The 27,930-nt window shown below is 46.5% G+C and overlaps 2 protein-coding genes across 6 annotated transcripts in view; one reads left to right on the plus strand and one right to left on the minus strand.

Annotated features, from left to right (window-relative positions):
• The window catches only part of IGF2BP2 (insulin like growth factor 2 mRNA binding protein 2), a 121,400-nt gene extending 111,977 nt beyond the window's left edge, over positions 1-9,423 (plus strand). For both annotated transcript variants that reach the window (XM_056819870.1, XM_056819871.1), the window contains 5 exons: positions 1,873-1,989; positions 5,344-5,418; positions 5,615-5,746; positions 6,695-6,808; positions 7,542-9,423. In XM_056819870.1, the coding sequence (XP_056675848.1) occupies positions 1,873-1,989; positions 5,344-5,418; positions 5,615-5,746; positions 6,695-6,808; positions 7,542-7,649 (546 nt within the window). In that variant the 3' untranslated portion in view covers positions 7,650-9,423. The remainder of the gene's footprint in view (positions 1-1,872; positions 1,990-5,343; positions 5,419-5,614; positions 5,747-6,694; positions 6,809-7,541) is intronic.
• Positions 9,424-16,604: 7,181 nt separating this feature from the next.
• The window catches only part of SENP2 (SUMO specific peptidase 2), a 53,475-nt gene continuing 42,149 nt past the window's right edge, over positions 16,605-27,930 (minus strand). For all 4 annotated transcript variants that reach the window (XM_056819869.1, XM_056819867.1, XM_056819866.1 and 1 more), the window contains 3 exons: positions 20,748-20,832; positions 19,406-19,501; positions 16,605-17,993 (listed from right to left, as the gene is read on the minus strand). In XM_056819869.1, coding sequence (XP_056675847.1) covers positions 17,931-17,993; positions 19,406-19,501; positions 20,748-20,832 — 244 coding nt within the window. In that variant the 3' untranslated portion in view covers positions 16,605-17,930. The remainder of the gene's footprint in view (positions 17,994-19,405; positions 19,502-20,747; positions 20,833-27,930) is intronic.

Genomic DNA, 27,930 nt, shown 5'->3' on the forward strand with positions numbered 1-27,930 from the left:
CGACTTGATGGGGCCCCAAAGCTGGGGCGCCACAGCAGAGAATAAAAGGAGCATTGGCTGGGGAGTCTTGAGACTTGGATTCAAATCCTGACTTAAGTAGCCACATAACCTTGGGCAAATGACTTCCTCCTCTGCAAAAGACAGCGGAGGAGTTGGACCTTCCAGGGCTGAATCATTTCAGCTGAACAGTCTGTCTCAATTTTATCTGTTAACCTCGATGATACACATAACTCACATTTACGCTTTAAGGTCCACACAGCACTTTATCGATCATTGATGTCTTATTGGATCCGTTCAACTCTGGAAAGTGGGGGCTATTGTTATCCCCATTTGACAGATGAGGAAACTGAGGCTTGCTCTAAGTCTATTTGCTTTGGCTCCAAGATGGCTGGCACTCCATTGGCTTCCTCCGGCGCTCGCCATTTTTGGCGACACTCCCTGGTCACCTAGATGGCTGGACAGTCTATCCCGTGTCCTGGCTCTACCTCGTTCGTGTTCAAAGTCACCTTGTTGGGGGGAAACCACAAAAAATCAGCGGGAGTGCTCGGCTCGTGGGCAGCCCCAGAGTCTGGATGGGGCTGGAAACGAGAACACGGGACGAGGTAAGCCAGACGGCGGCACGTGTTGACCAGACTGACCAGACTCGCTACAGCATCCCAAAGGCCTTCCTCTGGCCCGTCTGGTTGGGAGCCAGTCTTGGAGCCAACAAGGCCTGGGTTCCAGGCCCTCCCCAGCACTTCCTGGCTATGTAATCCTGGACAGGAAACTTCCGCTCTCATTGTGTCGAGGCAAGGCTCAGACCCTCGGTGGGAAGAGGGAGTCTCCTCGTCCGGGAGTTTCCTCCTCACAATGAGAGCCCAGGTGTCTGGTCATTGTCTCCCAGTTGTGTGGATACCAGTGTGGACAGCCCAGGCTGGCTACCTGGTCTCTCTGCCTTGCTCCCAACACACCTAGACCTGCACCTTTTGCTCCTTACCTCAGGGATGAGCAGAGGGACCACTTCCAGGTTGGACCTCCCTGTTCTCTGCTGTAAGGAGGATGTATTGGCAAAGCCTTCTGGGGAAGGCTGCGAAGAGATGGCCTTCTGGCCGGACAGTTGGTTCCAGTCCCTCTTCAGCCCTCTTCCTACCCCATTCTTGAACTCTTCTTCTCCTGGGGAGCCCACCAAGACCCTTCTTCCTCCCTTTCTTCCTTCCTCCTTCCCTTCTCTACACATCAGCCAGATGGTGGCCATCCTCTGACTGCTTTCTGCCAGGGCTTGCAGGGTAGGGGCTCAGGATTCTCTAACCTTCTCCTAGTTTACTCCCTAGTCCAAAAGGCTCATCCTCTTAAATTTCTAACATTCCTCGGTCATGTGGTCTAGAGGACAGAGCACTGGCTGTGGAGTCGGGGACTTGGGTTCAAATCCCACTTCTCGTGTTGATTACTTATATAATTAATCAGCTCGCTGGGCCCAGGTTTCCTCTTTTCTAAAAACGGGTTGCGGGGGAGTGGGAGGGTTGGACTCAGTGGTCTTTGAGGGCCCTTCTAACTCTAGATCTCTGATTCTGTGAAGCCTCTCCGAGCATCAAGTGAGGCTGTTGGACCAGAGGGCCTCTGAAGTCCTTTCTGTGGCCTCTAGGTCTCCTCTGTGTGGCCCCAAATCGCCTCCGTGAGCTTCAGGTTCCTTGTCTTTAATTTGGGGGCACAGGGTGGGCAATGGCCTGGACGGCCTCGGAGGTGGGCGTTGGACTCATTGGCCTCGGAGGTGGGTGTTGGACTCATTGGCTTCATAGGCGAGCATTGGACTTGATGGCCTCCGAGGCCCCGTCCAGCTCTGGCCAAATGTCGGGCCACCTTTTGAGATGATACTTCTGTGTCCTCACTCCTCAGGTGCCTGAACAGGAGGTGGTATACCTCTTCATCCCCACACAGGCTGTTGGAGCCATCATTGGCAAGAAAGGCCACCACATCAAGCAACTGGCCAGATTTGCCAGGGCCTCCATCAAGGTAAGGGGGCTCCTTCAGTCTTCCATCTTAGAATCAATACTATGTACCAGTTCCAAGGCAGAAGAGCGGTAAGGGCTAGGCAATGGGGGTGAGGTGACTCGCCCAGGGTACCCAGCTAGGAAGTGTCTGAGGCCAGATTTGAACTCAAGACCTCCTATCTCTAGATCTTTCTCTCCATCCACTGAGCCACCTAGCTTCCCTCTAGAAGCTTCCCTTCTATGGATTTATTCACCAAGGTTTTTAGCCCTACTCTGTGAGAAGCACTAGAGGTGCAGGGTCTGCAGGGAGTATTCATTTTGCTGGGGTTGGTGGACAGCCTGGACAAGGGAGGAAGGCTCAGTGGCTCAGTCTACCCTGTGCATTTCTGCTCCATAGTGCTACCAGGATCAGGTAGGGTTCCTCATTAACAATGAGGAACCCTACCTGGTCCTAGTATCTCTGCTCTCAGAAAAGAATTCTTTGAAAGGGATGAGCATCCTAAATGGGGAGGAGGAGGAGGGAGGCCTTCCTCAGGGATGCCGGCTGAGTTCCAGCCCTTGCATTGACCAGAGAGGCTGGGCAAAGAAGGCCCCTTAGACCATCCCTGCCCTCTGAGACCCACATCCCTCTTCGTCCCTCAGAATGGGAAGAGAAGCTTGAAAGGGAGGGATTCCTGGCCCCTGGCCCCACACTCTGCTCGGACTCCTGGCTTGAATGCTGAGCACGTCCCCCACTGTCTTCTTCAACACCCTGGAAACAGAGCCTCAGTTGTTCCAGAGAATGATAGGCTGCCATGAGACAGCCTGGAGTTCCGGAGAAGGAGGGCTCATGACTGGGATGTGGAGAAGGCCAGCACTCGGGCTCTGGGAAGAGCTCAGTGGTCAGAGCATGCTGACGGGGAAAATGATCCAAATGGCACAGAAGGAGGAGAATGTGGGTCATTTGCCTCCGATCAGAACTTGGTCCTTGAGTCCAGACCTCTCATTTTAGGGAAGAAGAACCTGAGGCTAAAAGAGGCTTTCCCAGGCCAAACAGAAAGTTAGCAGCAGAGCCAAGACATGGGGCCATTGGAAAGGGTTGATCTGAAATCAAAAGATCCAAGATGTAATCCAGAGTCTGCTGTTTACTGTCTGTTTGGCCTGGAATGAGTCCTCTTTGGCTGTGACTTTCAGGTCCATCTTCCCTAAAGTGGGGAACCAATCATCCTGTAATTATTATTATTACTTTAAACCCTTACCTTCTCTGTTAGAACCAATACTGTGCATTAATTCTAAGGGAGAAGAGTGGTAAAACTAGGCAATGGGAGTCACACAGCCAGAAAGTCTCTGAGGTCAGATTTGAACCCAAGACTTCTCTTCCTTAGGTCACGCTCTCAATGTACTAAGCCACCTAGCAGACCCTGCCTGTAGGGGTTTTGTGCTTCAGTTTCCTTATCTGTAAAATGAGGAGGTTGGACTCTAGCATCTAAGGTCCTCCCCAGCTTTAAGTCAGTCATCCTATGAAGTTTGTGCCTCAGTTTTCTTCTCTGTAAAATGAAGAGATGGCACTCAGTGGCCTTTGAGTGTGAAGCCTAGACCGACTCTTTGGGGCTTTTAAGAGCCCAAACCTGTGCACAACAGTGAAGAAGCAAGAGATGGTTAAATCTAGCAGACAGTAAGCAGGCAGGTTTGACTGGACCAGAGAGGGTGTGAAGAGGAATAAATAATGCTAGAATCAGCCTGGAAAGGGCTTTTGAGTGCCAAATGAGAGGGTTTATGTAGAATCAGTCTAGAGACAAGAGGGAGCCACTGAAAGTTCTTGAGGAGAGAGGGGACTTGAGCCTTAGGACAGTCAATCTAGCAGCTATGTGGAGGATGGATAGATGAGAGTTGGGCTGGCTGATGAATGGTGAATTAAGGTGGCCAGCTGGTGGGAGGGGTCTTCCCTAGCTTCCTCTGAAGAAAGAATCTGTGAATCATCCATCAGTTGCCAGGATGTGAGCTCAGGCAGGAAGGGTGACTTGCAAGAACAAAGCCTGAATTGGTCTTTGGACTGTCCCTTGTTTGGGTGGCTGCCAGGCCTATAGGTCAGAGCACCAGAAAACACTGAGGAAGGTTGTCTTTGACTTTTTTTTCCCCTCATTTCAAGATAGATGTGAGTTAAACTGAGGGCAGGGAGACCTATTAGGAGGCTAATATGTGTACTGATGCAGTCTCCTTCATAAGGAAATTCCATCCTGTGAAATAATCAGGGACTATTATCCAGTCCCTTCTGGGTCGCCAAATTCCCCCCTCATCTGAAACAGCTTAGCTCTTCCTCTCTTGTCTTAATACTTGCCAGTTTCCAGCTAAGTAGAATGTTGCCCCATCTCCTACAATGCAAGGACATGTTGGGGAGGGGGAGGGAGGACCAGGGTGTGGGATGTACTTGAGGGAAGGGCTCTTAGTGCTAAACCAATAGTTCTCAAACTTTTTGGCCTCAAAACCCCTTTTTCACTCTTAAAAATTATCGAGGACCAGGAGCAACTAGGTGGTTCAGTGGATTGAGAGCCAGGCCTAGAGATAGGAAATTCTGGGTTCAAATCTGGACTCAGAAACTTCCTAGCTGTGTGACCCTGGACAAGTCACTTAAAACCCCCAATGTGTAGCCTTTAACACTCTTCTGCTTTGGAACCAATACATGGTATTAATTCTAAGATGGAAGGTGAGGATTTTTTTTTAATTACTGAGGACCTTTTATAATCTGTGGGTTATATTTACCAATATTTACACTGAGCAGTTAAAATGGATAATTTTTAAATTTTTATTTTTATTTTATTTAGATTTTTTTTACTTTAAAAATGGATCATTTTTAAAGCATTTATTTACTTTAAAATTTTAGCAGTATGAAAAACCCGTCACACTTCCACACAAACAGGATTATTAAAATAAAAAATAATTTGTTGAGCTTTTATTTAATTGTTTAATTGGGTGGTTATTTCTGGTGGCAAAGAAGAGACTTGAATGTAACAGGCATAGAAGTTGCGCATTTCCCAAAGAAGACATTTGGGGAAGGGGAGGCTCGGCCAGAGATCACTCGTGTTCCTGCACCGACTGTGCCCCGTGCCCGGAATACCTTCTCTCCTAGCCTCTGCCTCTCTCCTAGAGCCTCTCTCTTCCTTTCAGACACTGCTAAGGTACCGTCCTCTATGTGAAACCTTTCCTGGTCCTGGCCTCCCTGCCTCCCCCAAAGTACTTGGCTTGAACCCCTTACCGTTTTCTCTCTTTATGTATCCTCTTGGTGTCTTCCCATTGGAATGTGAACTCCCAGTGAGTAAGAGGCTCTATTTGCTGGGCTTGGCACCCAGGCTCTTTGGGGTTCATCGAGTGACTGTCCCCCCACGCTGTGCCTTTGCAGATCGCTCCTGCCGAAGGTCCGGATGTCGGGGAGAGGATGGTCATCATCACTGGACCCCCCGAAGCCCAGTTCAAGGTCAATGCCTCGACCCCAGCCACGTCCCCAGGGCTAGCGTAGCCTCTCGGGACTGAGCCCAGTTTGTCTCACGGGGGGCACCTCTGGGCAGCTGCCGGGAGACGTGGGGACTCTGGGAAGCTCTCCAGGCCCTCCTCCTGGCCGGCGGAGCGGCCCAGGGCTGGACTGACCCTTCCCTCTTGCTGCTCTTTCTCAGGCCCAGGGACGGATCTTTGGGAAACTGAAGGAAGAGAATTTCTTTAACCCCAAAGAAGAAGTCAAGCTCAAGGCTCACATCCGGGTGCCCTCCTCGGCAGCTGGCCGAGTGATTGGTAAAGGCGGCAAAACAGTGAGTGTGCCCTCCCTCTTCCTGCCGCCTCGGCCTTCCTCGCTCCTCCACTCTGGCTCCCTTCCCCTCTGTTCCTCGGCTGGGCTCCAGCCATGGCGAGCAAGGGAGAGACCCGGCCGGACCCAGGCTTTATGAGCTAACTTGCTTTGGTGGCTGAATGAGGCTGGACTGGAGTGGGGAGACTTGAGGCAGGCAGAGCCCCGCACCTGGCACTGATAATTGCGGTGTGACCAGGGAAGGGCAATGTCAGAGAGAAGCGGGGAGTGTGTTCGAGAGATACCACCCAGGGAGGAATGACAAGATCTGGCCAGATTGGATAAGGAGGGAGTCGAGGACGAGGACCCGGAGCCTGGGAGATCAGGATAAGGAGGGTCTTTGATTTTCAGGTGATTTCCCCAAATTGGCCCCGCAGAGAGCTCTCCCCTTGCCCCTGTCCCACCTTCGCCCCACTGAACCTTCTGCCCTGAGGGCGCCGAGGATGTCCGAGGGGTGAGTCTGTGGAAGACAAAACGGGGAGCCCTCACAAGTCACACCCAGCCTTGAATACCTCCGGGGGCCTCCCCTGGCCCTCTGGCACTCCCCCTTCGAGGACTTTGTCCCTGCCGATATAAACTGGAACCCGTGGGACAGGCCTGCAGATCAGAATAGTCCAGGAGGGCGCAGGGTCTTTGTTCAACTCTTACCCTTTACGGAGGGGAGAAACCAAGGCAGAGAAGGAAAATGGTTTGGAATCACAGAACAATAATCCAGGCTATGTCGGGCCAAGCACAGGAGCTGGATTCGGTCTCTCTGGCACCTTCCACCTTTGGCAGCTCCCTGTAACTGCCTCTGCAGCCTCCTTGTTCTTCCACTCTGGTCCCTCGCAAAGCCCGTGGCAAGAAAATGCCCTGCAGCTCCCCTGGCCCTTCCCTGCTCACGCCTGCTCCTCCCTCTCCTCCCCACTCCCAGGTGAATGAATTGCAGAACTTGACGAGCGCAGAAGTCATCGTGCCCCGCGACCAGACCCCTGACGAGAATGAAGAAGTCATCGTCAAGATCATCGGCCACTTCTTTGCCAGTCAGGTACCAGGCTTGCTTTCCTCCCTTCCCCGGCCCTCTGGCCACGTTCTGCGGGCTCTCACGGGCCGTCCCTGCCTCCAGCATCCCCAGATTCTTTGCCAACCTTTGATGGATGTTCTCTTGCGCAACTGATGCATCAGATGCATCGAGGTTTCCTGCTAGTCTTCTTCTCCCTGTGGGCCCCCTCACTCACTCCTGGCTGCATCTAGAAGGTCCAGAGAAGAGGAAGCACAGAGCGGGCGGGGAGAGGGTCAGTGTTGTCCTAGCCCTGGTCCTTGGCAGGAGCCCCTATCCCAGTGGAGCTGGTGGGCTCATCTCAAGGAAGTCCCGGGTGCTGTTGTGGGGCTTCAGCAACATGTGGACTCAGTGTGGTTCTCACCTCAGTTTCTTGTTTTTCTCTCCTCCTTGGCCCTCCTGGGCTTCCTTGGCCTGTCTCTCTCTCCCTCTCCCTCTCTCCCTCTCTCCCTCTCCCTCTCCCTCTCCCTCTCTCCCTCTCTCCCTCTCTCCCTCTCCCTCTCCCTCTCCCTCTCCCTCTCCCTCTCTCTCTCTCTCTCTCTCTCTCTCTCTCTCTCCCCCTCTTCCTCTCTCTCTCTCTCTCCTCCTCTCCCTCCCTCTCTCTCTCTCTCAAACTTTCTCCCTCTCTCCCTCTGCTTTCTGTTCTCCCTTTGGAAGCGCCATGTTTCTCCTTCTCTTCCTGTCTGTCACTTGCTCTGGTTCCTCTGTCCCACCCCTGCAGACAGCCCAGCGCAAGATCCGGGAGATTGTGCAGCAGGTGAAGCAGCAGGAGCAGAAACACCCTCAGGGAGCCGCCCTGCCGCTGCCGCCGCAGCAGCGCACCAAGTAAGAGGCTGCCTCAATGGCGAGCCAGCAAAGCCTCACCAGACGAATGTAGCCTTTCCGTGCCGGACAGAACAAGACCAACCCCAGAAAGACCTATTGGGGAGCAAACCAAAGACCATCCGAGGCTGGGACTCTGCAGAAACCTTAATGGAGCCACCCCTGGCTAGGTGGCCCTGGCGATGGGGGGGGGGGGGGGGGGGGGGGCTCTCCAAAAGCTGGACCAGGTGTGCCTGAGCACCCCCCTTGACACACACGTGAACACATGCAAACACAGCTGCCCCCCGGTTTCTGCAGGCTTCCCTGATGATCAGACTCCCACCACCCTATCCCTTAAGTTGGACTAACATAGGCGATCATGGTCAAACCTAGGTTGGGGGGACCACACACAATTTGGTTCTGTACATATGTATGTGGGGTCAAGAGGGTCCACCACAGGTTCCGCTACGTGAGCTGCGGGGTACGTACCGGGCACGCCTACAGCATTAATATATTGTAGAAATGATATCTATCAATAACTCAACTAACTCCCATTTAAAAACAAATTATTAATTTTTATTTCCTTTGGAAGAGAAAGTGGGCTTTTCTAGAGTTTTAGGTCACCCAGTGGGAGAGCAGAAGGGGTAGCAGCAGCTTTGGAAATGCCAGCACAAAAAGGGAGGAAGGGCAAGGGGTGCGGGCTACTACTAACAGCACCTGCCGCGGCCTCCCCTGTATGTGCCAACCGAAGGGATACGGTCTTGAGAAGAGCAATCTCTGTCTCCCTCCATCTGTATATGGCTCACATAACCTTTCCTTTATTTGCTTCACAGGTTCTCAACTGGTTTTGCATCTAGCTGTAGAATTAGAATTGTGTCTTTTCCTCCCTGCCTCAACCCCAGCTTTTCTGGCCCTCCTGCCCTCCCTTGAGTCTCTCTCTTCATTCTTTCCTTCTCTCCACATCCTCAGGCAAAGCAGTGCTCAAGAGTCACACAAAATCAAACAGCCACAACTTCCTTTTAGGTGACTGAATAGGAAAGGAAACAGTCTCAATGGTACTCGTCCCAGCATTTTCAAAAAGGAAAGCCAGCATACACCCCCCACCCCCCAATCACACTCAGAATAAATTCTACCTTTTTACCACATTTATTTAGGACACAGCCATCTGTGGGAGGGGAAGTCATTTTCTTTCTTACCAACAAATCAAAAACAAGTGGGGAAAAAACAAAAAAAGAAAATCACTGGAGGTTGTTGCCCCAAGGGCAGAGAAATTACAAATTGAAAAACACACACACTTTTAAAGAAAAAATAACACAAAAAAAACTACCTCAGGTGTTTTTGTACCTCAGCACCTTGATCTCGTTTCCCTTTTAGATTTTGTATGCCTTGTAAAACTGAGAGTTGGAGCATTTTTTTTTATTTTTTTAATAAAATTAAGTTGGAAAAAAAAGTCAGCCGCCATGGAGGAGAAGGTGACATCCAGGTGTGCGCCAACCATTCTGAACAGTCCTTGGCTAGCCAAGAGCTGATGGCCTTCTTCAGAGCAGACCTTGAAAATGTTTATTGAAAAAAAAAAGATTAAAAGGAAAAAAGAGGGAAAGAAAGGATTAGCAACGTGTGTTAATAGGGTACGAACCATTAGGGTTTTCTGCACTAAAGGATAAGCATGTTAATGGTTTATGTGAACTTGCCAATGTGCCAATAGACTGCAATGCCAGTTTCCTCTACTGCAAATGGTGTTCTGTGAAAAACAAAAACAAAAAACAAGCAAAAAAAAAAAGAAATATATCTAGCTAACAAGAGCCTGATTTAGTCACGATCTCATTTCTTTTCAGCTTGGCTTCAGCTAGGGGATACAATACTTCCCAGAGGATGGGAAAGGATGCCTAGCCCCAGGGACCCTTGGGAGGCAGAGCTGGGATACTGTGGGCTGGGGGAAGGGTGTCTTTTCTTTGCTAGGGATGAATGGTCAGGTGAGGTGACTTTTAGGAACTGTTTCTCAAGCATGATCTTTCACTCAAGGGCAAATGTTAGCCAGATGCCTATTCCATAGAAAGTCCGCTCCAAGTCTGGCACCTGGGAGTATTCAGCTTCTCCCCTCAAGGAGCAGGGCATCCAGTTGTGCTGTTGACAACACATGAAAGAATGGCAGCGCTTGGCCATCTCCCTCTCCTGCCCCAAGATGCCGACCTCCAGTCTCGCCTTTCAGACGTTCTCGGCCCACACTTGTCCGATGCTCCCTTCTCCCCTCTCACAGGGCCACCCCACTAGTGCACTCTCAGGAGAGCTAGGGAAAAGGGCCCAGTAAATTGGATGGGGTCTCTAGAACTGGGAGTGAGGTGGCCCGTTGTGGGTCACAGACCTGTGGGAGGGGACACGGGACTGTCCTGGAACCTCTGCTCATGGCGCTAAGCTCAGTGTGATCCATTAGCAAAAGGGGGAGGGGGACCTTCACAAGGGCAGCGGCATCAGCAGGTAATGAAGGGGACAGAGTACATCCAGGCCTACGAGGTGGCCCACATGTGCACACCAAGGTCAGATGGTCTCAGGGAAGCCTTAACGGTGGCATTCAGTTGAAACAAAACACACAGATCCATCTTAACAGTCAACAGTCCTTTATTAAGTGCTTACTATGTGCCAGGCACTTGAGTGATACAAAGAAAAATGAACAACAGTTCTTACTCGCAAGGAGCTTACATTCTAATGGGGAAGACATACATAAATTAGACCATACAGATAAATACAGAGCAGATACAAACAGAAACCCATCTTACAGGGCACAACATTAGCAGCAGGGAGGACCAGGCCTCCTGGAGGTGGCGGTGCTTGAGCTGAGTCTTAAAGGACACAGAAATTGTAGGTGTTGAAAGGGAGAACATTCCAGGCCTGGGTGACCATCAGTGCAAAGGCATGGAGCAACCAAGAGCCCAGTGCTTCTGGATTATAGAACACACACAGGGGAAGAAGCAGCAGGGAGAAAGGAAAAGGCACTCTGATCCTGGAAGTAACAGGGAACCACGGGAGTGGGATATGGCAGCCCTAGGCTTTAGGGAAATAAATTTGACGGGCATGGGAGAGCCCCATGGCAGTCTAGTGCAATAATAAAGGGGAGGATGAAGCCCTAGATCAGGCTGGCATGAGAGGAAAGAAGAGATAGGCAAGCGTTGCTACAAAAAAAGCAACAAGGCTTTGGGGTGAGCAAAAGTGGGTGATGATAAAGGCCTCGACAAGTAATGGAGATGGGAGGAAGGACGATGGGTTCTGCTTTAGACATCTCAAGCCTAAGACAGGAGACAAAATGTCTATTTGCTGCCGGAGAGCTCAGGAAAGGGAGAACTGGGGGTCAAATGCAGAGAGGTGGCCACTGAATCAGCTGGAACCAATGAGATCACTGAATGAGAGGGATGGCCAGACAAGGAGAGTTGCCAAAATCCAGGGAAGTTTCCGTGGGGGAAGAAATGGTCAGCAATGGCCAAAGCTGCAGAAGAGGTCATGAGATTTGGCAATCCAGAGGAAGGAAGTCAGACTGTAGGGGGTGTAGAGGAAAGGAGGCCGAGCCCCCAGCTAAGAAGGGCAAGATGCACAGGCCAATTGCTAGCTAGTGAGTCTTTCTGAAGGTAGACTTGGAAGTGTTTTTAGGCAGCAGGGAAGGTGCGAGAGACTGAAGATTATAAGATGCTGGGGGTGGGGATGGAGAAGGGGGGCACTTGGGGAAATGGCTTCAATGCTGGCGGCAGAGATGAAGGGAGGCCCTCAGCAGCAAGGAGGTTGGGGAAGGTACGTTGGGAGGCCCCAGTTCAGGTAAGTTAGCGTGGCTTCATAGTGAACGTCACATGGTTCCAAGGCTACCTCCAATTCCACTGGTCAGCACAAGTGGGAGCTGGGAATAGAGCAAAGCAAAGGCAGAGAGGCAAGACTGGAGCCAGAGAAAGTGGGACGGGGTAACTGCCAGGCCCCAAATTTTGTGTAAAGGATCCATAGGATTTTAACCTATAGGCAGTATAAAGGCACTGAAGGCTCTTAGGCAGAAGGATGATGGCCTTGGCAACTGTGAAGTCCACATGGGAAAGTGGAGACTGAATGCATTGTTGAGACTTACGGTGGTCTAAGAGAGTGGTGATGGCCATGGGAGGGTGGAAGAAAGGATGCAGCAGAAATACTGTGCAGGTAAAAACCAATAGCATTTAGCACCTGAGAAGAGGGAGGAGCCGAAAGAAGATCTCCGGTTCAGGACGGGAAACCTCAAAAATGGAGGCGCCATGGACAGAAACATTGGGAAGCTGGGAGGAGGGGTGAAAAGCTGCCTATTTATTGCACACTTAGTAGAGACCAAGGTCTGGGGATACAAATACAAAAGTAGAACGTGCCCTCAAGGAGCTTTCTAAAGGGTGACAATACAAATGAGAGGGGTGTGTTGGGGCCGAAGAAGTCAGGATGGAGGTAAGTGGAACCATATGGGGCATCGGCAATAGGGATGGCGAAACGGCCAGGAAGAGAGCTGGATGGGAAATGCACAAGAAGTGAATTTGGGTGCTCTGGCTCACTCCCCCTCCACTAGGACAGCTAAGCCCCTGGAGGGAGTCCCAAGACTAGGATTAAGTCTTCCAGATGTTCTCTACCCAAGAAGTCAAAGTGAGGGAAGGGTTAACAGGAAAGGGACAGCCCAGTTACAAATACTGCAAGAAGGTGGGTATGGGGCGGCCCTGGAACACTGGATTGGGCACTTGGCGATTCTGGAAGACAGTTTCAAGGCAGGAGAGAGCAGCTGAGTTGCAGGAGGTTGGGGAATTGTTGATGGGAAAGTGGAGATCACAAATGCAGTTGACAATGTTTCTAAAGAAAGGGGGGCATCTAATACCTGAAAATGAACACAAGAGTCCTGAAAAAGTCCAGGATGGGAGAGACCAGAGCATGTAAGCAGTAGGAGGGAGCCCCTTTAGAGAGGAAAAGATTAAAGATCAAATCCCTGAGAAGACAGCAGGCACAAGGCAGGGGTTCAATGAAGATGAGGGAAATCATGCTCTAAGGAGGAGAAAGGGGGTGAAATAAGGTAAAGATCTTTCATCTAAATCCCAACAAGCAGCTACTTCACTGAGAAAAGTAGCAGGCCAATCAGCTAATAAACATTTAGTAAGTACCTACTATGAGCTAGGCTCTGTGCTAAGTGCCAGGGATACAAAGACTGAAGATAGTCTGCCCTCAAGAAGCTGATAATCCAATAGGGGAGGGAACACCCCAACCCCACCCCAAAAAGCCCTATTCAGAATAGCAGATGATGGACAGGCAAGGCACTGGAATTATGGGGGGTTAGGGAAGGCTTCCTGTAGGAGGGGGGATTTTAGTTGGGACTTAGCCTGGGAGTTCACTGGTTAGAGAAGGGAGAACATTCCGGGCATGGGGGCCAGCCAGAGAAAATGTCCAGTCAAGAGAGTCTTATTCATGGAACAGCCAGGAGGCCAGTGTCACTGGATAGAAGAGGACTGGAAAGGTAGGAGGGAATGAGGGCATGAAATTGCATTTCTGTATTTGCTCCCAAAGGCAATGGGAAGCCCCTAAGCTTTATTCAATAGCATGATCAGATGGGCACTTTAGACAAGATTGCTTTGATGGCTGAATGGAGGATAAACTGGAGTGGAGATGAGGCAGGCAGACCCACCAGCAAAGGCAGTGGGAGTGTCAGAGGAGAGAAGGGGGCATATTTAAGACAGGAGGCATCTACTGAGGCAGAGGGAGCAGGGAGCCCAAGTACTCCAACTAGTCTGTAAGAAGCTTAAGAACTGATCCAAAATGAAGAAGGGGCTGCCATGCAGCTAGATGGACACATGGAGAGCCAATGAGGCCAGGGATTCGGGGGTGAAGGGCATGGGGACACACTGAGAGACCACGAAAGGCAAAAGGTGAAGACAGCCTCACTACCTCCTATTTCTTGGGGCTGGTGGACTGAGGTTGGAGATGAGCAAATGGAGAGGCGAACCTCTCAGAAGGCATGGCTCACAGTGGGGTGCAAGGCAGCAGGTTGGTCCAGCCCTCTAGCCACTACAACCCCAAGGGTGGAAGTCATTGAGGAAGAGCAAAGATCTGGATGGAAGGCTCTCTAGTCCAATGCATTCATTACACACAAGGACATGGGGCCACAGAGAAGTTCACTAAAGTCACTTAGAGAGCAGGCTGCCAAGGAGGGATTGAACACAGGACCTGACTTCGGCTCTTGCCCTAATGTCAGTATTCCTCGATGATGCTGCCCAGTGGAACAGTGGAACCAACATCAACATTTCAGAGCAGGTGAAAGTTGGCCGAACATTATACATACATCATCCGGGGTGGCCTCTACAACCCGGGGAGATAGATTGGATGACCCACACTTTACAGATGAGGAACCTTGGGGTTCAGACAGCGAACTGTCAGAGGCAGGTACGGAATCAGATGTAGGCCTGAGGTGATTTTTTAAGGTTCTCAGTTTTTAAATGGCATTTGCCAGATTGCAGAGCAATCAAGATTCACTGCTGAAAAACAGCGTTGTGTAAAATTGATTTAAGTGACAGGAAGAAACTTTATAAAGAGAAGAGGAAGAGCATCTTTTCTCAAGGCTGCCCACTTGCCTTTCTAGGAGTGAACTCATTTTCCTGGAGTTTTGTTCCTCCTATTCTATTCTTAGTTTTACAGAATGGCTGGGAGCAGGGGCAGGGAAAGGAGAGATTTATCAGGAAATGAAGGTGATTTGAAAACAAAGAGGTTTTAATATAGAAGCTCTAGCTATTGCCCAAATACTTTGAGTCATTCAAACTTGTCTTGAATAAAGATTTGCGTCTTTCCACACTGCACTCAAAAGGCCCCAGTGAATAATGAGGGAGGAAAAGTGGCAAAAGCAGTAAATGCTGCCAGCTCAGTCCCCAAAAGCTCCCGATGCCAAAAGGGCACAGTCAACTCCCAGAGCACATTTTCCCTTAGGGAGCTGGATGCTCTGGGGAGAGGAAAGTTCCTAGACCAGCTCACAAAAGCAGCTTTCATATTATAATGCTGCTGAGCCATAATTCAGTCTGCTTTAGCTGGACCTGTGATTTCACTGGTATAGGAAGGTGAGGAAGGTGGACCAGTGCAGATGGGGGCCTCTGCTTAAATTGAAGTAGATTAACTTTTAAATTGGTTTTGTGGAAAATGAGCTCCAAATTCCAACTGTCCCCCTGCCATGCCAGTGACAATCTCTCCTCCACCAGTGGTCATCTCTTTGATGTGGTTGGTTCCCTATGAGGAGGAGAGAGAGGGGCTCTGAGGTAAAGGGCAGGAGTGCACACTGAAAGGGGGAACCAAAGGTAGCAGAGGTGAGAATAAGAGACAGAAAAGAGAGGCCAAGTCTCCTGGAGCAGGAGAAAAGGGATGGGGGAGGAAGAGTGACTAAAATGTGCATACCCTTGACCTGGAGAAGTCAAAGTCAAAAGGAAAGGGCCCATAATGTACCAGAGAATCATAGCAGCAGCACATTCTGTGATGGCAGAGAACTGGAAATGAAGGGGGTGGGCATCAGTCAGAAAATGATACACAAATGCAATAGGATATTTTTCCACCAGACGAAAAGACAAATACAAGCACTGAGGGAAACAGGAGGTTTCCATGAACTAATGAAGAGAAAAATGAAGAGAATTCATTCCTATAACAACATAAATGGGAAGAACAATTAAATTCAATGGAACACTGTGTAAACATAATGATCAAGCTTGACCCCAGAAAAGAAATGAGAAAATCCCTACCCTCCCTGCCAGAAGTGGGGGCCTATGGGTGTGGAATGGAAGAAATGCTATCTTTTGGTAAACCCTTTGGCACAAGAGAAGCTAGTTGCATGTGTGGGAAGGGCATCAATAAACCGTTTGAGAATCTTGCGGTGGTTAAGAGAGTTTTTAAAAAAACATGGGCTGGGAAAAATCTTTTAAAAACCTGCACCAAATTGTTACTACAAGAAATGCAAAACAGCTCTTGAAGCTTCAGCTGCAAATTATTGGATGACAAAAGTATTAAAAAAATTGATGTTGGGAGTTCTAGGCACATTGTAAACTAGTCCAATTTTTCTGGGAAACCTTGGAATTCTGTGAGATCAGTCACTATACTGCTCATATCTGCTGACTCACATAGGCCAAGAACAGTAAAAATGGCCTATTATTGACCCAAAGATTCACAGCAACACTTTTTTGGTAGCAAAAAACTGAAAATAAGATGTGTGCCAATTGGTAGGGGATAATTCAATAAATGATGGCATCTGAGTGAAAAGGATACTATTACAAAATGGTGGATGCTGAAGAATTTGATGAGTGAACTGAGATGTCACAAAATAAGCAGAACCCAAATAAGAAGCATATGTAGCTGCAACACTATAGTAAGTGAAGGAATACAAAACCATACTCAATTTTGTATTCCATTCTATTCCGGAGAACAGATGAAGAGATGCCCTTCCTGCCCCTTTTGGGGAGATGGGGGAACACAGGTACAAAACAGCATATATGCTATCAGATGTAGGCAGTAAGTTGGCTTTAGTCAGATTTGTTTGGGGGGGCAGGGGGAGGGGCACCAGAAATGGTTGTGATCGAATGGCATCAATAAAATTTAGTATATAAAAATATATTCAGGATAAAGAAAGAAAAGTCCATTTGTACTAAGAATGGGACCAAAAAGATCAAGTAGTTTACTAGGCCCAACACTTCAGAACAACCAAAGTGGGGAGGACATAGCCAATCTAAGCCTAGAGAAAAGGAGACCCAGAAGGCATTTTTCACATGAGAAGAGGCCAGCCACCAGAGGCTGAATCAGCCACTGCAGTTGGGCCTCCTTTCCCAGGGAGCTGTCTATGCACTGGCACTCCCACTTGGGAGGGCATTGGGAAGAGAGGCCACAAGCGGTGTGCAGCCAACCTGAGAGCTAACAGCCCAAGATGGCCCACGAGTGACCTCCTATCTCTATGCACCAAAGTAGGCTGTGCTGAAAGAAGAAGAAAACATTTCAACAGAAATTTACCAAGGCTCATAGCCAGGTAACCTTTTATTACACGGGGGAAAGACAGACACCAGGCACTAGATACGGCAAAATGGGTTTGGATCTTTCCTTATACCAACAAATATTCCTTCAGATCCTCAGAGTAGAAGCAACATCTGGATGCTTTTAACTTTAAAAAAACAAGTTAAATACAAACTTTCATATGTAAAATAGATTATTCAGCAACAACCTTAGCCTTGCAATAGGCTCTTTCACAGATTTCAGTTCAGGAAAAAAAAAAAGATCCAAATAAGTACAAAACTTAATTTTAGTTTTATATAGAAAAAAGAAACTTTGAGAAAAATAGCTTTACCTTGGATAGTCTCTCTTGAAATAAACCATTCTTGCCTTCCCTTATAACTTGAGGATTTTTCCCCAATCAGCTGAAGGAGAGCAATGAATATCTTGGGTTCACAGTAATTACAAATCCAGTTACAGGAGCTAAGCCAAGTCTCTTTCCATAAAAGGGAAACAAGGTCTCCATAAGACAATCAAGTCAGTGTCCTGAAAGCGAGTGACTATGCAGGCAGGAATTCTGGGATGGGGTGGATGGAAGGGAGCAGCTGCAATCACAGAGGGATCAAGAGGGAGCGACGCACCTACCTGCCAGCCCAGCAGCCGGCTGGGCCGGCCTGCCTGCCCCTGGGCCCACGGCAGTACATCTGTCTATCTCTTCAGTCCTTCCTAAGAGAATTCCCTCCAGCTCGAAGGGAGCAGCCTTTGTTCTTGAAGCTAAAATCTCTACCCCTACCCTCTCCCATGGCTAACCCCAGGACCCAGCTAGAGGGTAGTGGCTCAATGAATAGTCCTTTCAGAAATAAATATTCATAAGTGAATCTATAGTTTCATTTGAGTGAGCAGGAATGGCCTCTGCCCAATTATTGAACACGAACACACACGCACACACACTTTCTATATATATATATATACACACACATATATATACCCACATACACATACACATACACACAGAGTAAACCCTGCATTTCCTACATTCTTGAAGAAAAAAATGTCCTTTAACCACATGTTAAATTAGTGTTTGTTTTCATAGGAGTTGCCCAAAAAGACTGTGCAAGAGGGCACAGGCCTGGAGTGGGCAGTTATAGGTGGGTGGGTGATCGGTCTTCTGTACCCCCAGGGTGAGGCTCCAGATGCCTCCATGCAGTCCTTGGAACGTGGTACCTGCAAAGCAGCAGAAAGGATTCTGGGACTTTCTAACTCATGAGGCGGGAGGTAAATGGAACCATCTGGGGAGCGTCCCAAACGGCTGGAGCGAACAAGAGGGACGTTCTCAGAGCAACTGCTGATGGAGAATCTCCCACACCATTCTCTTCCGGAAGTGAGGCATCTGATTCTGTAAGGAATCATCCAAGACATTATGCAGGATCGCACAGGAGTGAGGCAAACCACTGTAACTTCATACGGGAATTAATCGGTAAGATACATGGATCCTTTAGGCCACTCTGAAATTATCTTTAAGAACCAATCCAGATTATAAAAGTCTTTATGAAATGAAAATTTGACATCATTCTCTTATATTATTATGCAGTGCCAAAGCTTCCCATAGAGCTGTGATGGCGAACCAATGGCACACACCACCCACCAGAGTTAAGTTATTAGAAAGGCAGAAGGACTCCACAGAGCTACTTCCTTCCCCCTCTCCATTGTGCTCCCACTCCTCTACCCAGCAGCCCAATCAAGCACTTACTCCTCCCTTGAGTGGAGCACCTGGACCACTCCCTCCCCTGTGAGGGAGCACACAGTCTAAAAGGTTTGCCATCATTAGCCTAGAGGAACTCTTACTTATTCCCCCATAAACTCCCCTGGGCTGGAGAAAATTAAGCTTTTGGGTCTCTGGAAAAGCTGTTAATTCAGTTCTGTGGTTGAACTGAGTTGTCACATTTACAAATACTCGCCCAATACCAGAGAGACCGATCAGAACTGCACCAATCACATCCCAAAGCCCGCTTCAAATACAAAGAGGACTCCCCAACTCCACAAGCAGAGGAAAAAGGGTAGCACTCAGTCAGAAGATCTGAGCTTACCCACCAACTATGGACCCCTGAAGGCCTCTGGGAAAGTAATTTCTTTCTAGGCCTCAGAAAATACTGGACTTTCAGAGGTGAAAGGTAACTGGGAGTCCACAAACAGGAATCCTCTCTACATTCTACCTAACAAGTGATTATGGGCTGAATGAAATGGTTTCTAAGGTCCCTCCTACTTCTAAGACCCAAAAAATGAAAGGAGAAAGAGTGAAATTGTGGAAGCATTGTGAGTTTGTGGCAGAAATTCTTCCAGAAATCACATCCTTACTCATGTGCCTTTTTTTCAGGCTAAGCATGAACAGCAATGACTTTTTTTTAATCCTTTCTTACATACTCTTTGTCCCATGGGATGGCTCTCAGAGAAGGGGGAAGAAAACAATGGTGATAAAAGAAACAAAAAATATCAATAAAAACTTATTTTTAAAAAATGTGCTGGGTGACCCTGGGCAAGTCACTTAACCCCCCAGCTGCATAGCCTTTACTGCTTTTCTACCTTGGAACTAATACTTAGTATCACTTCTAAAACAGAAGGGAAGGGTTAAAAAAAATGAAAAGTAGTAGGAAGTGTTTCTTGGGCAGATCTGGGTAACCTTTCTGCAGGTTACCAAGCCCAGGAAGAGCTTGAGGACAGACAGCTATAGTGCCTAACAGCAATACTCCCAAGGAACTAGACCACAGATGAAAAGCAATCAAGCAGAATAGGGTGAGAAGCTTCACAAACCTGTGTAAAGGTGATCGGCTTGTCCTGAGAGAGATAATCTGCATATTTACAAGTAAACATTCCACAATCACTTCCATTCAATTGCTGAGGAATCTCCTAAAGGAAAAGAAAAGGGATAAAAATTCAAATAAAAGCATCCTTTCATCAGTGTGGCAATGCAATAAAGGTAAGGATGAAATCTTAAATTATATTCCAGTGGGATGAGTCCCTTTTCGGAAGATGTGTGATATTCATTTATGGTCAAATTCCAAACTTCCCCTCAGTCTAGCTTTGGAATAACGCTAAAAATCAGGGGTGCTAGTCAAGAATATATCAGCCAAATTAGTAGTTTTAATGAGGGCGAGCACAGAGAAAAGAAATTCAGGCCTGGAGTTGGGAGAAACCTGGGTTTAAATCTGGCCTCAGACACTTCTTGGCTGTGCGACCCTGGGCAAGTCACTTAACTAGTATTGCCTAGCCCTTACTGCTCTTCTACTTTTGAACCCATATCAGTTCTAAGACAGAGGGTAAAGGGTTAAAAAAAAAAATCTTAATGAGGTCCAGTGTGATTCAAACAAAAACTCTCAAGTAACAACAGGCCAATTCAATATTGTAGAGGTTTATAGAGGTTTAACTCTTAAACCATCTTTCCTAACCATGGAAAATGGACTTGGGTAAGAGGCAGCTAGAGTGGGAAGATAGTATTCTCACCAAGCTAAAGCTTATGCTAAAAACTTAGCTAAAGTTTAATTCAAATAATTACGATCTTGCCTCAAAATGGTAATAAATAGTGTCCAAGGTGTGATGATCATGAACCAAAATTCCAACTCTAATTGACTCAATTGGTTCTGCACAAACACAGGAAATCCGCAGGTTCAATCAGGAAGTTTGCACTCAAACACCAGAACTGCTATTCAAATCAGCTATTTCTCTTTCCTTCAACTTACTGAACAGGACTATATGGAAGTGAAAATGAACTTTGAGAAGGCAATAAAGAAGGAAATGAGTGAGATTAGTTCTAGAAATAATCAAGACCTGGGTCCTGGAATAAAGTGACCGTGCTGGCTATGAAGTCCTAATGGAATGAATGAATGAATGCAAAAACATTCCTCCAGGCCTTCTGTCCAAAGCACTCTGGGTATCCAGCTGTCTCAAGCCAGCTACTACTTTTTAGAGCCCAGCCCCCTCCTTCAGGAGCGCTCTATATTTCACAAAGCATTGTCCTCACCATAAACCTATACATGCATCATTATCCCCAATCTACAGATGAGAAACCTGAGGGGAGGGAAGCTAGGAAAAGGAAAGCCCATGGGAGCTCTGGATACTCAAAGCAGCCTCTCCAGTTCAAAGCCTGGTCACTTACATAGGGTTTCGCGCTGTTCAGAGTCCACTCCCCAGGATCCAGATCTCGATTTCTTTTGGTCCTGCTTTCCTCTTGTAGATATTTGCTGAAAAAAGAACAGAGGAATACCAATCAATCCTACTAGCACCTTGGGGTCCAAAGATCTTAACAGATACATTATCTGGAAACCAATTCCTCATTACAAACTTTTAAAGGGAATTCTACATTAAGAGAAAAGGAAAACTGCATTTGGTACAAAATACCCTGAAGGGAATAAGATACCATCACCATCGGGGTCAGGGCTAGGGGTGGGGAGATATTAGGAATGGTTTTTCTGCCACTGATTAATTTGATCCAAATCTCTAGAAGGAAAGCCAAGCCGACACGGACTAAGCCTGTAACCAACCAAGTCTTGTCCTAATTTAAAGCCCCAGGAAGCATTATGAAGAGGGGACTGAGGATGGCACAGAAGAGCTGAGCCCTCCAGCAAGGCAGACAAGATACTGAAGAAAAGAACCGCCATCCGGGGAGCAAATAAAGCTTATGGACCACTCCCCAACAGACCTGATATGCACACAGGCGAACTTAAGTAATTCCCATTTATATGTGCCTGGGAGAAATAAGAGAAGAGGAGACACTTCCCTTTTAATAGGATATTCTCAGAGTGAAAACTACCAGCCAGGGGACACTGATGCATGACACCAAGCAGGAGGCAGTGAAATACTGCCGGCCTTTTGGATTTCACTATCCATGGGGCTGGTTGGAAGAGATGCAGATTATTGTTTTCCCCTTCAAGCCCTGGGAAAAGGGTGGATCAGAGAAGTCCTGGGTGACTCAGAAAAACAAAAAACGGGAAACCAAAGATATAGACAATTATGGTCACAGGTCTCTTGGTTCTCAAGATATATTTTCTCTCAACACAGATTAAAGGGGTCAAAATGCATGTCATCTCCTTCCCAGGGCTCTATATCAGTTTGAGTACTGTACTAAGTCCAAAAAATAATGATTAATGATCAATCTGTGGTGTATAAAACCATTGATTCTGGATGACGGCTAGAAGGGGAGAAACAAAGTTTAAATAAAACACAGCTCCTGTCCTCAGTTTACAGTCTGATACAGGCATATGGCACATATACAACTTAACCACATTACAAAACTATCCAATCTAACAAATATCTATGCTATGCAGCTAGTTAGCACAATGGATAGAGAGCCTGGCCTAGAGTCAAGAAGACCTGGGTCTAAATCTGGCCTCCAGTACTTCCTAGCTGTGTGACCCTGGGCAAGTCACTTAACCCCCACTATTTAGCCCTTATTGCTCTTCTGTCTTAGAAACTGATACTAAGACAGAAGGTAAGAGTCTAAAAAAACAAACAGCATATGTCAAGATGATTACTCTTCAAAATAAACAATCCAAAACAGCTCAGACTTTACACACCTTTAAAATGCTTCCTGCCTTTCAAAGTACCTGAACCAGCCAAGCTGGGTCTACTGTGTTAGAGCCTTGCAGGATACCACCAAGCCTTCAATCCAGAGTGATTTACTATGGAAGTTAATTGATGCAAGTGCCAAAATTTATGATAAAAATGTTGTACTCTAATAATTTAAATAGTTCTCACTGGGCTCTAAGTCACTGAGCAAAATGCTTGTCTCCATTCGTTTTCTTATTCTCCATAATGGCTATTCTAAATCTTCTGTTCAAGCACTAAATCCATCCCCAGCCCTCTAAAATACGTGTGGTCTCTCCTCGCAAGAGCCTCCCTTTCTGCCACTTTTGGAGAAGAGCCCAGGCTTGATGCTGCCTGCCTCCCATGGCCTTGGGCCTCCTGCAAGCTCCCTAGGGACTACTCCTTGCTTCTTTCATTTCTCCCTTCACTGGCTCCTTCCTCACTACTTACAAACACATTTTGGCCCCACCTTTCCCCTTTCTCTAGCAAACTTCTTAAGGAAATAACCCTCAACACACTCACTCAGTCAGAATCATCCATTACCACCATTTGATCAGGCTGCTTTCTCTAAAGCCAACAGTGCCTGAGGAAAGGCAGTGTGGGACAGCAGCAAGGCCAGTGGCTTCAAAGTCAGAGAAGCTGAATTCAAATCTCACTTCTGACTCCTATTAGTGTCTCTCACCCTCTCTGGGCTTCAGTTACCTCATCTGTAAGCCGAATGAAGAGATGTTTTTTAAGGAGCGCGGCGGCGTTTTCCATTTCCTTCTTTGTGCTCCCACTCAAAGCCCTCGCCCAATGCCTCAGTTCTCAGAGGCTCACTAGATGCCTGCTGAAGGACTTTGATGGGGGGGTGGGAGGGTGGGGATAATGACTGTATTAGCCAATGCCTGCCAGCCCTGAAGCCAGAGGCCCATAACCTATTTCTCACCAACTGTCCAGACTAGATCACTACTTTTTTTAGGCTTTAACGGCATACTGTACGTGGTGAATGTTTAATAAATGTTCACTGAGTACTGCAAGTGAATGAAAGGACCTACAACTACATTCTCTCTAATATTCCCTCCAGTCCAAGATTCTGGCTTTGATTAACATTTGAGGAAAAGGGGGATGGGGGAAGTCAGGGTAGAGGGAAAGTCCAGTTCTACCATGAAGGGCAGTTTGTTTACCAGAGAATAGAGACTCCAGGAAGGCTATACCAGACTGCGATGCCTCAGAAAGACAGCACGTCAGATGAGGAGTTCTTTCTATTTTTTCCTAGAACCTTTGGGGTGAAGGTTTGCTGAGCCCTCCTCTGATGTCCACCTGCCACCCAGCTCTCACCCGTGACCCCAAAAATCTATAGATCGAGTAACTGAAAGACCTTAAACCCATCAGTGACATGGGGGGGGAGGCCTTCCTCAAGCACATGAAGACTTCCCCTGAGGGAAGGGGTAGATGAGAACGATTTGTTTCAACAGCCACAAAGGCAACTGAAGCAGGCACTGCAGAGTGCTTAAAGCTTAAGACAAATAAGCCAAGGCATCCACAGCAACCTGGACCATCATTCATCTATCAAAAGTCTTTGACTTTTGTTATGCCACTAGACTTCGATAACTCTGGAAGAGACAGTGAGGCTTTGCTCAACTCTGCCTCACTTAAATCCAATTTCTGTGCAAGTTAAAATACATAACCCATCATGTCATTTTGTCCTCTTGCCCTCTTCCAGTGAGGAGAACAAACACCAACCAGGAATTACATTCGGGGAAAATTGAAACTCAAGCAAAACTTGTAGACAAGACCTGTCTCCAGACCTGCACTAGAAGAATGTAGCGTTCAACAAACATGCAAAGAGACCTAAAGAGACTTAATGAACAGACCCAAGTCACCTTGGAGGGAGGCTTTGTCCTTAGCTGTATTCTGACACTTTTATAAATAAAAGTGTTCAAAAACCAAGAATATTACACATTTCAAATATGTGGCTAACACAAGATGAGGAGGAAGAGCCATCCCTTTGGACAAAAGCATTGAGATCCAAAAAAGATAAAGACCTCAAAATGAAAGTCCAAAGCTAATACAGGGGGAAATGGGGCTGCACATTCGTGTGTGTGTGTGTGTGTGTGTGTGTATAAATCCTGTTTTGGGGGGGAAACAAAACAAGCCGTTCAAGTACATAATGGAGGGGATGTACTTTATGAAAACATCATTGGTATTACCAAACCCCAAGCTTAACATGAGTCATCAAAATGTCAAAAGTCAGGAAGCTTCATTTCATCTAAGAAGGCAGATTGGTGGTGAAATGGACAGCACAAGAGTTTTGGAAGGAGAAGACCAAGAAAGGTCAAGTCCTGGTTCTTTCCCTTTCAAGGGGAGGCACCTTGATCTCCTTATCTGAGATGGGGCCACCTTGCTAGGCTCAGATTATAGCCCCAGCCAAACTCGGGCTATACTATAGTGCCACTGGCAGCTGTGCCAGGCAGAAGATACCTGCCAGAAGAGCATTCAGCAGCATTACGGACTCCATTCTTGAAGGGACATTGGCAGACTGAAGCACATCAATAGGATAGTGATTGGGACTTAAGAATATGGAAACCATATAAGAAGAACAGGGGTTCAAATCCTACCTCTGATAAACACTATAAGTGGGAGCTTGGGCAAGTCCCTTCTTTTCCCCAGGCCTGTTTCCTCCTCTGTAACATGAGTAGGACAGACTGCAAGTCTCTCAGGTCCCTTCCATGTCTAAATATAGGCTCCAACAAAGAGCATAAGCTGAAAGAGATGGTTTTAAGTCTAAAAAGAAAGACGTGAGTAAAGTGATCATCAAAACATTTGAAGGATGATGATGTAGAAAGGGGATCAGACTTGTTCTGTAAATGTCCAGGGCAGTTATAGGAAAAATGAGCAGAAGCTGGAGCAAAGCAGACTTGGGCTCCATCCTAAGAACTTTCTAGGAGTTAGAACTGTCCCAAAATGGGTAAGACTGCATCTCATTCACTTGAGTGTCCAAGCTGAGGTCATGTGGCCTAGAGGCCACGACAGAAGGGAGTCAGGCATAAGCAGGAGGAAGGATGAAGTTTGTTTCCATGACTCTTTTCTTCATTTGCACAGGTAGAGTGAGAGTGTGTGGCCCAAGCCAAGATTCCCAAGTGTCTGAGAAAGTGGCATTTCTCCATACAGCCCTGAGGAAAATCAGAGCAGAAGCACAGCTCGGTGTTAGCAGGCAGAGGTGCTTTCAAAGGACAGTATTCCTGACAATACAATCAATAGCTTCAATCAGAGATCATCAATACCATTTGGGGCTATCTCAGAAACATATACAATGCTGGTTGATCCTCAGCTATCACTGTGTATAATTGAAAATCTGTTACCCTAAAAAAGAAATACATTTCCCAGGAGCCCATTGACTTCTTGTCATTATGTACTTCCTGTAGATAGGGGATATAAGATGAGGACATGGAAGGTTCCAGTTTTTTACTTCTGGTCCTGAGCTTGGTGATGGTAAGACGGATGTTTGAACTGGCTGATCAGCAATGGGCATGTGGTTTTTATTTTGTACCCTCTTTATTCCTTGATTTCTAATGATATTTAATAAACCTCCATAAAATACAATATTTCTATTATAAGAGATTATGGATTAAATTTTACACATAGGCATGTGGTCTTTATTTTGTATCCTCTTTATTCCTTGATTTCTAATGATCATTAATAAATCCCTTAAAATATAATATTTTATTATTTGAGATTTAATTTTAATTTTTATAGTAATGGCAACCACTTGGAGAAAAGAATTCTCAATTTTTTTTTTTAGATAGCCTAGATAAATTTTTAAGCCACATTTCTCCTGCCAAGGCATTTCACCCACCTTCTCTTTGGAGCTGCTGCCTTTTTCTTTCCCTATTTTTTGTCTGATTGCCCTCCCTACTGGCTGGGCTATTTTTAGCCAGGGGATTCTTGGTGAAGAAGAGACAAGCCGCTTCTCTTGCCCATCTGCTTGAACCCATGTTCCTTAGTTCCTCGCTGTTGCATCTGGCATTACTGTTGCTGATATTGCCTGCTCCTACTCCTGAATTCTCCTGATCTCCAGCCCCAGCCCAGCCCCAGCCCAGCCCCAGACCTGTTGGGCTGCTAGTAGCTGCAACTGTGTCTACAGCATCACAAACTAGCTGGTAAAAACTGAGGTGTGTTTTACCTCAAGGGGGAAGGGAAGAGAGAAGTTACTCTTCCAAACAGGAAGTAAGTTACAAGCATAGTTCATTCAAACTTCCAGCTTTAGGATGTTTTTTTCATGCAAGAATCCTTTCACTTATCTTGCCTAAGATTCAGGGGAGAAAACTCATCTCCCTGCAACCCTTTGCCATTCGGGCCTGCCCAGCCTCAGATTCATCCAATTTGGGATTCCTCCTCACCATGTTCAGTGAGGAATTCTCCCTCACTAGGGGAGAGCCAAATAAATCTGACAAAAGGAATCTGGACGGATAGAGAAAGGAACTTTAAAGAGCCTGGAGATGAAAATTTTAAGCCTTTTCAGACTACATTGTCTCTGTATTTTATTGTATTTTGCTGATTGTCTGCTTTAAGATTTAATTTTGTTGTTTTAAGTTTATATTAATGTATTCAATACTATTGTTACACTGAATCAGTTTAATCTAAAACAGTAGTTTTAGCTACTGATATATTCTGTTAACTTTCCCCTATACCTATACTGAACAAATATTGAATAAGCCCATATAAAAACAGCTTTTTCTTCCATTTTGGCTTTGTAAATTGTCACATAGATGATGGATGGACTCCATCAATTTTTTTCTCAACAACTCTGACTGATCATTTTCCGTACCTCTGAGTTATTTGTAACAAGAGGTAAAGGGTCCGTATTTTAGTAGCTGAAGTACAATTATAATCCCCACCTCCTGCATTTTTAAAAATGTGAATGGATGGGACATAACAGTCTCATACCAAAGGAGCTGGAACATTGATCCCAGGGCGTGGCACCCCTGGATGGCTCCCAAGAGGAAGCATCTCTCAATTGTAACTTTTCAGCTCATCTTCCACCAGAATGATCTAGATTCTTGGTGACATTTTTAGACCCAACAGTATAGAGGTTTGGTTTTTTTCTGCCATATTTTTGTAATGATGGCAGTAATAGATTTTGAAAACATATCACAGCCAAGACTGAAACATTACTACACTTGAAAAACTCGTGATAAGTATCCATTAGCTTCTAAGGTTTTTTTTTTTTTTTATGTCATATAGCAGACTCATGTGAATTCTAATGATAGTGGGTTTGTATGCTACTGTCATTTAATGGGCTATTGTAATTTTGGGGATTGTGAAACTTTATGAATGTGCATTACCTGTTGTACTATTTTTCTTTATAAATACTGTTACTTTGTGAAAATAATTTGCTTGTACTCACAGTGGATCATGGCCAAGTTTGAAAAGGAAATGGATCTCATTTGTGGGTGAGAAACCTTTGTATTCTACCTTTCCTTAGCAAACACAGTGTAACACTGATTGTAAGCTATATATTTTTGATTTTTTAAACTCTTTTATTATTGTTTTTGCATGTGCAATATACTATTTCAGTTTTATTTTTTCTCTCCTTTTTGTATTTGAAGCACATCACCAGTATTGAGAAGATTTTCTTTACCTTTTTTGATTTTGCAGTAATATGTTTAAAATACATTTTCCCTGATGTCAATGCATACCCAAAAAGCTTTAGACTATAAAAATAATGCCATTAATTATTTAGAGAATGTATGGGACTTTGCTTTATGATTCTA

This window comes from Monodelphis domestica, chromosome 2, assembly GCF_027887165.1.
Source record: "Monodelphis domestica isolate mMonDom1 chromosome 2, mMonDom1.pri, whole genome shotgun sequence".
Taxonomy (NCBI): domain Eukaryota; kingdom Metazoa; phylum Chordata; class Mammalia; order Didelphimorphia; family Didelphidae; genus Monodelphis; species Monodelphis domestica.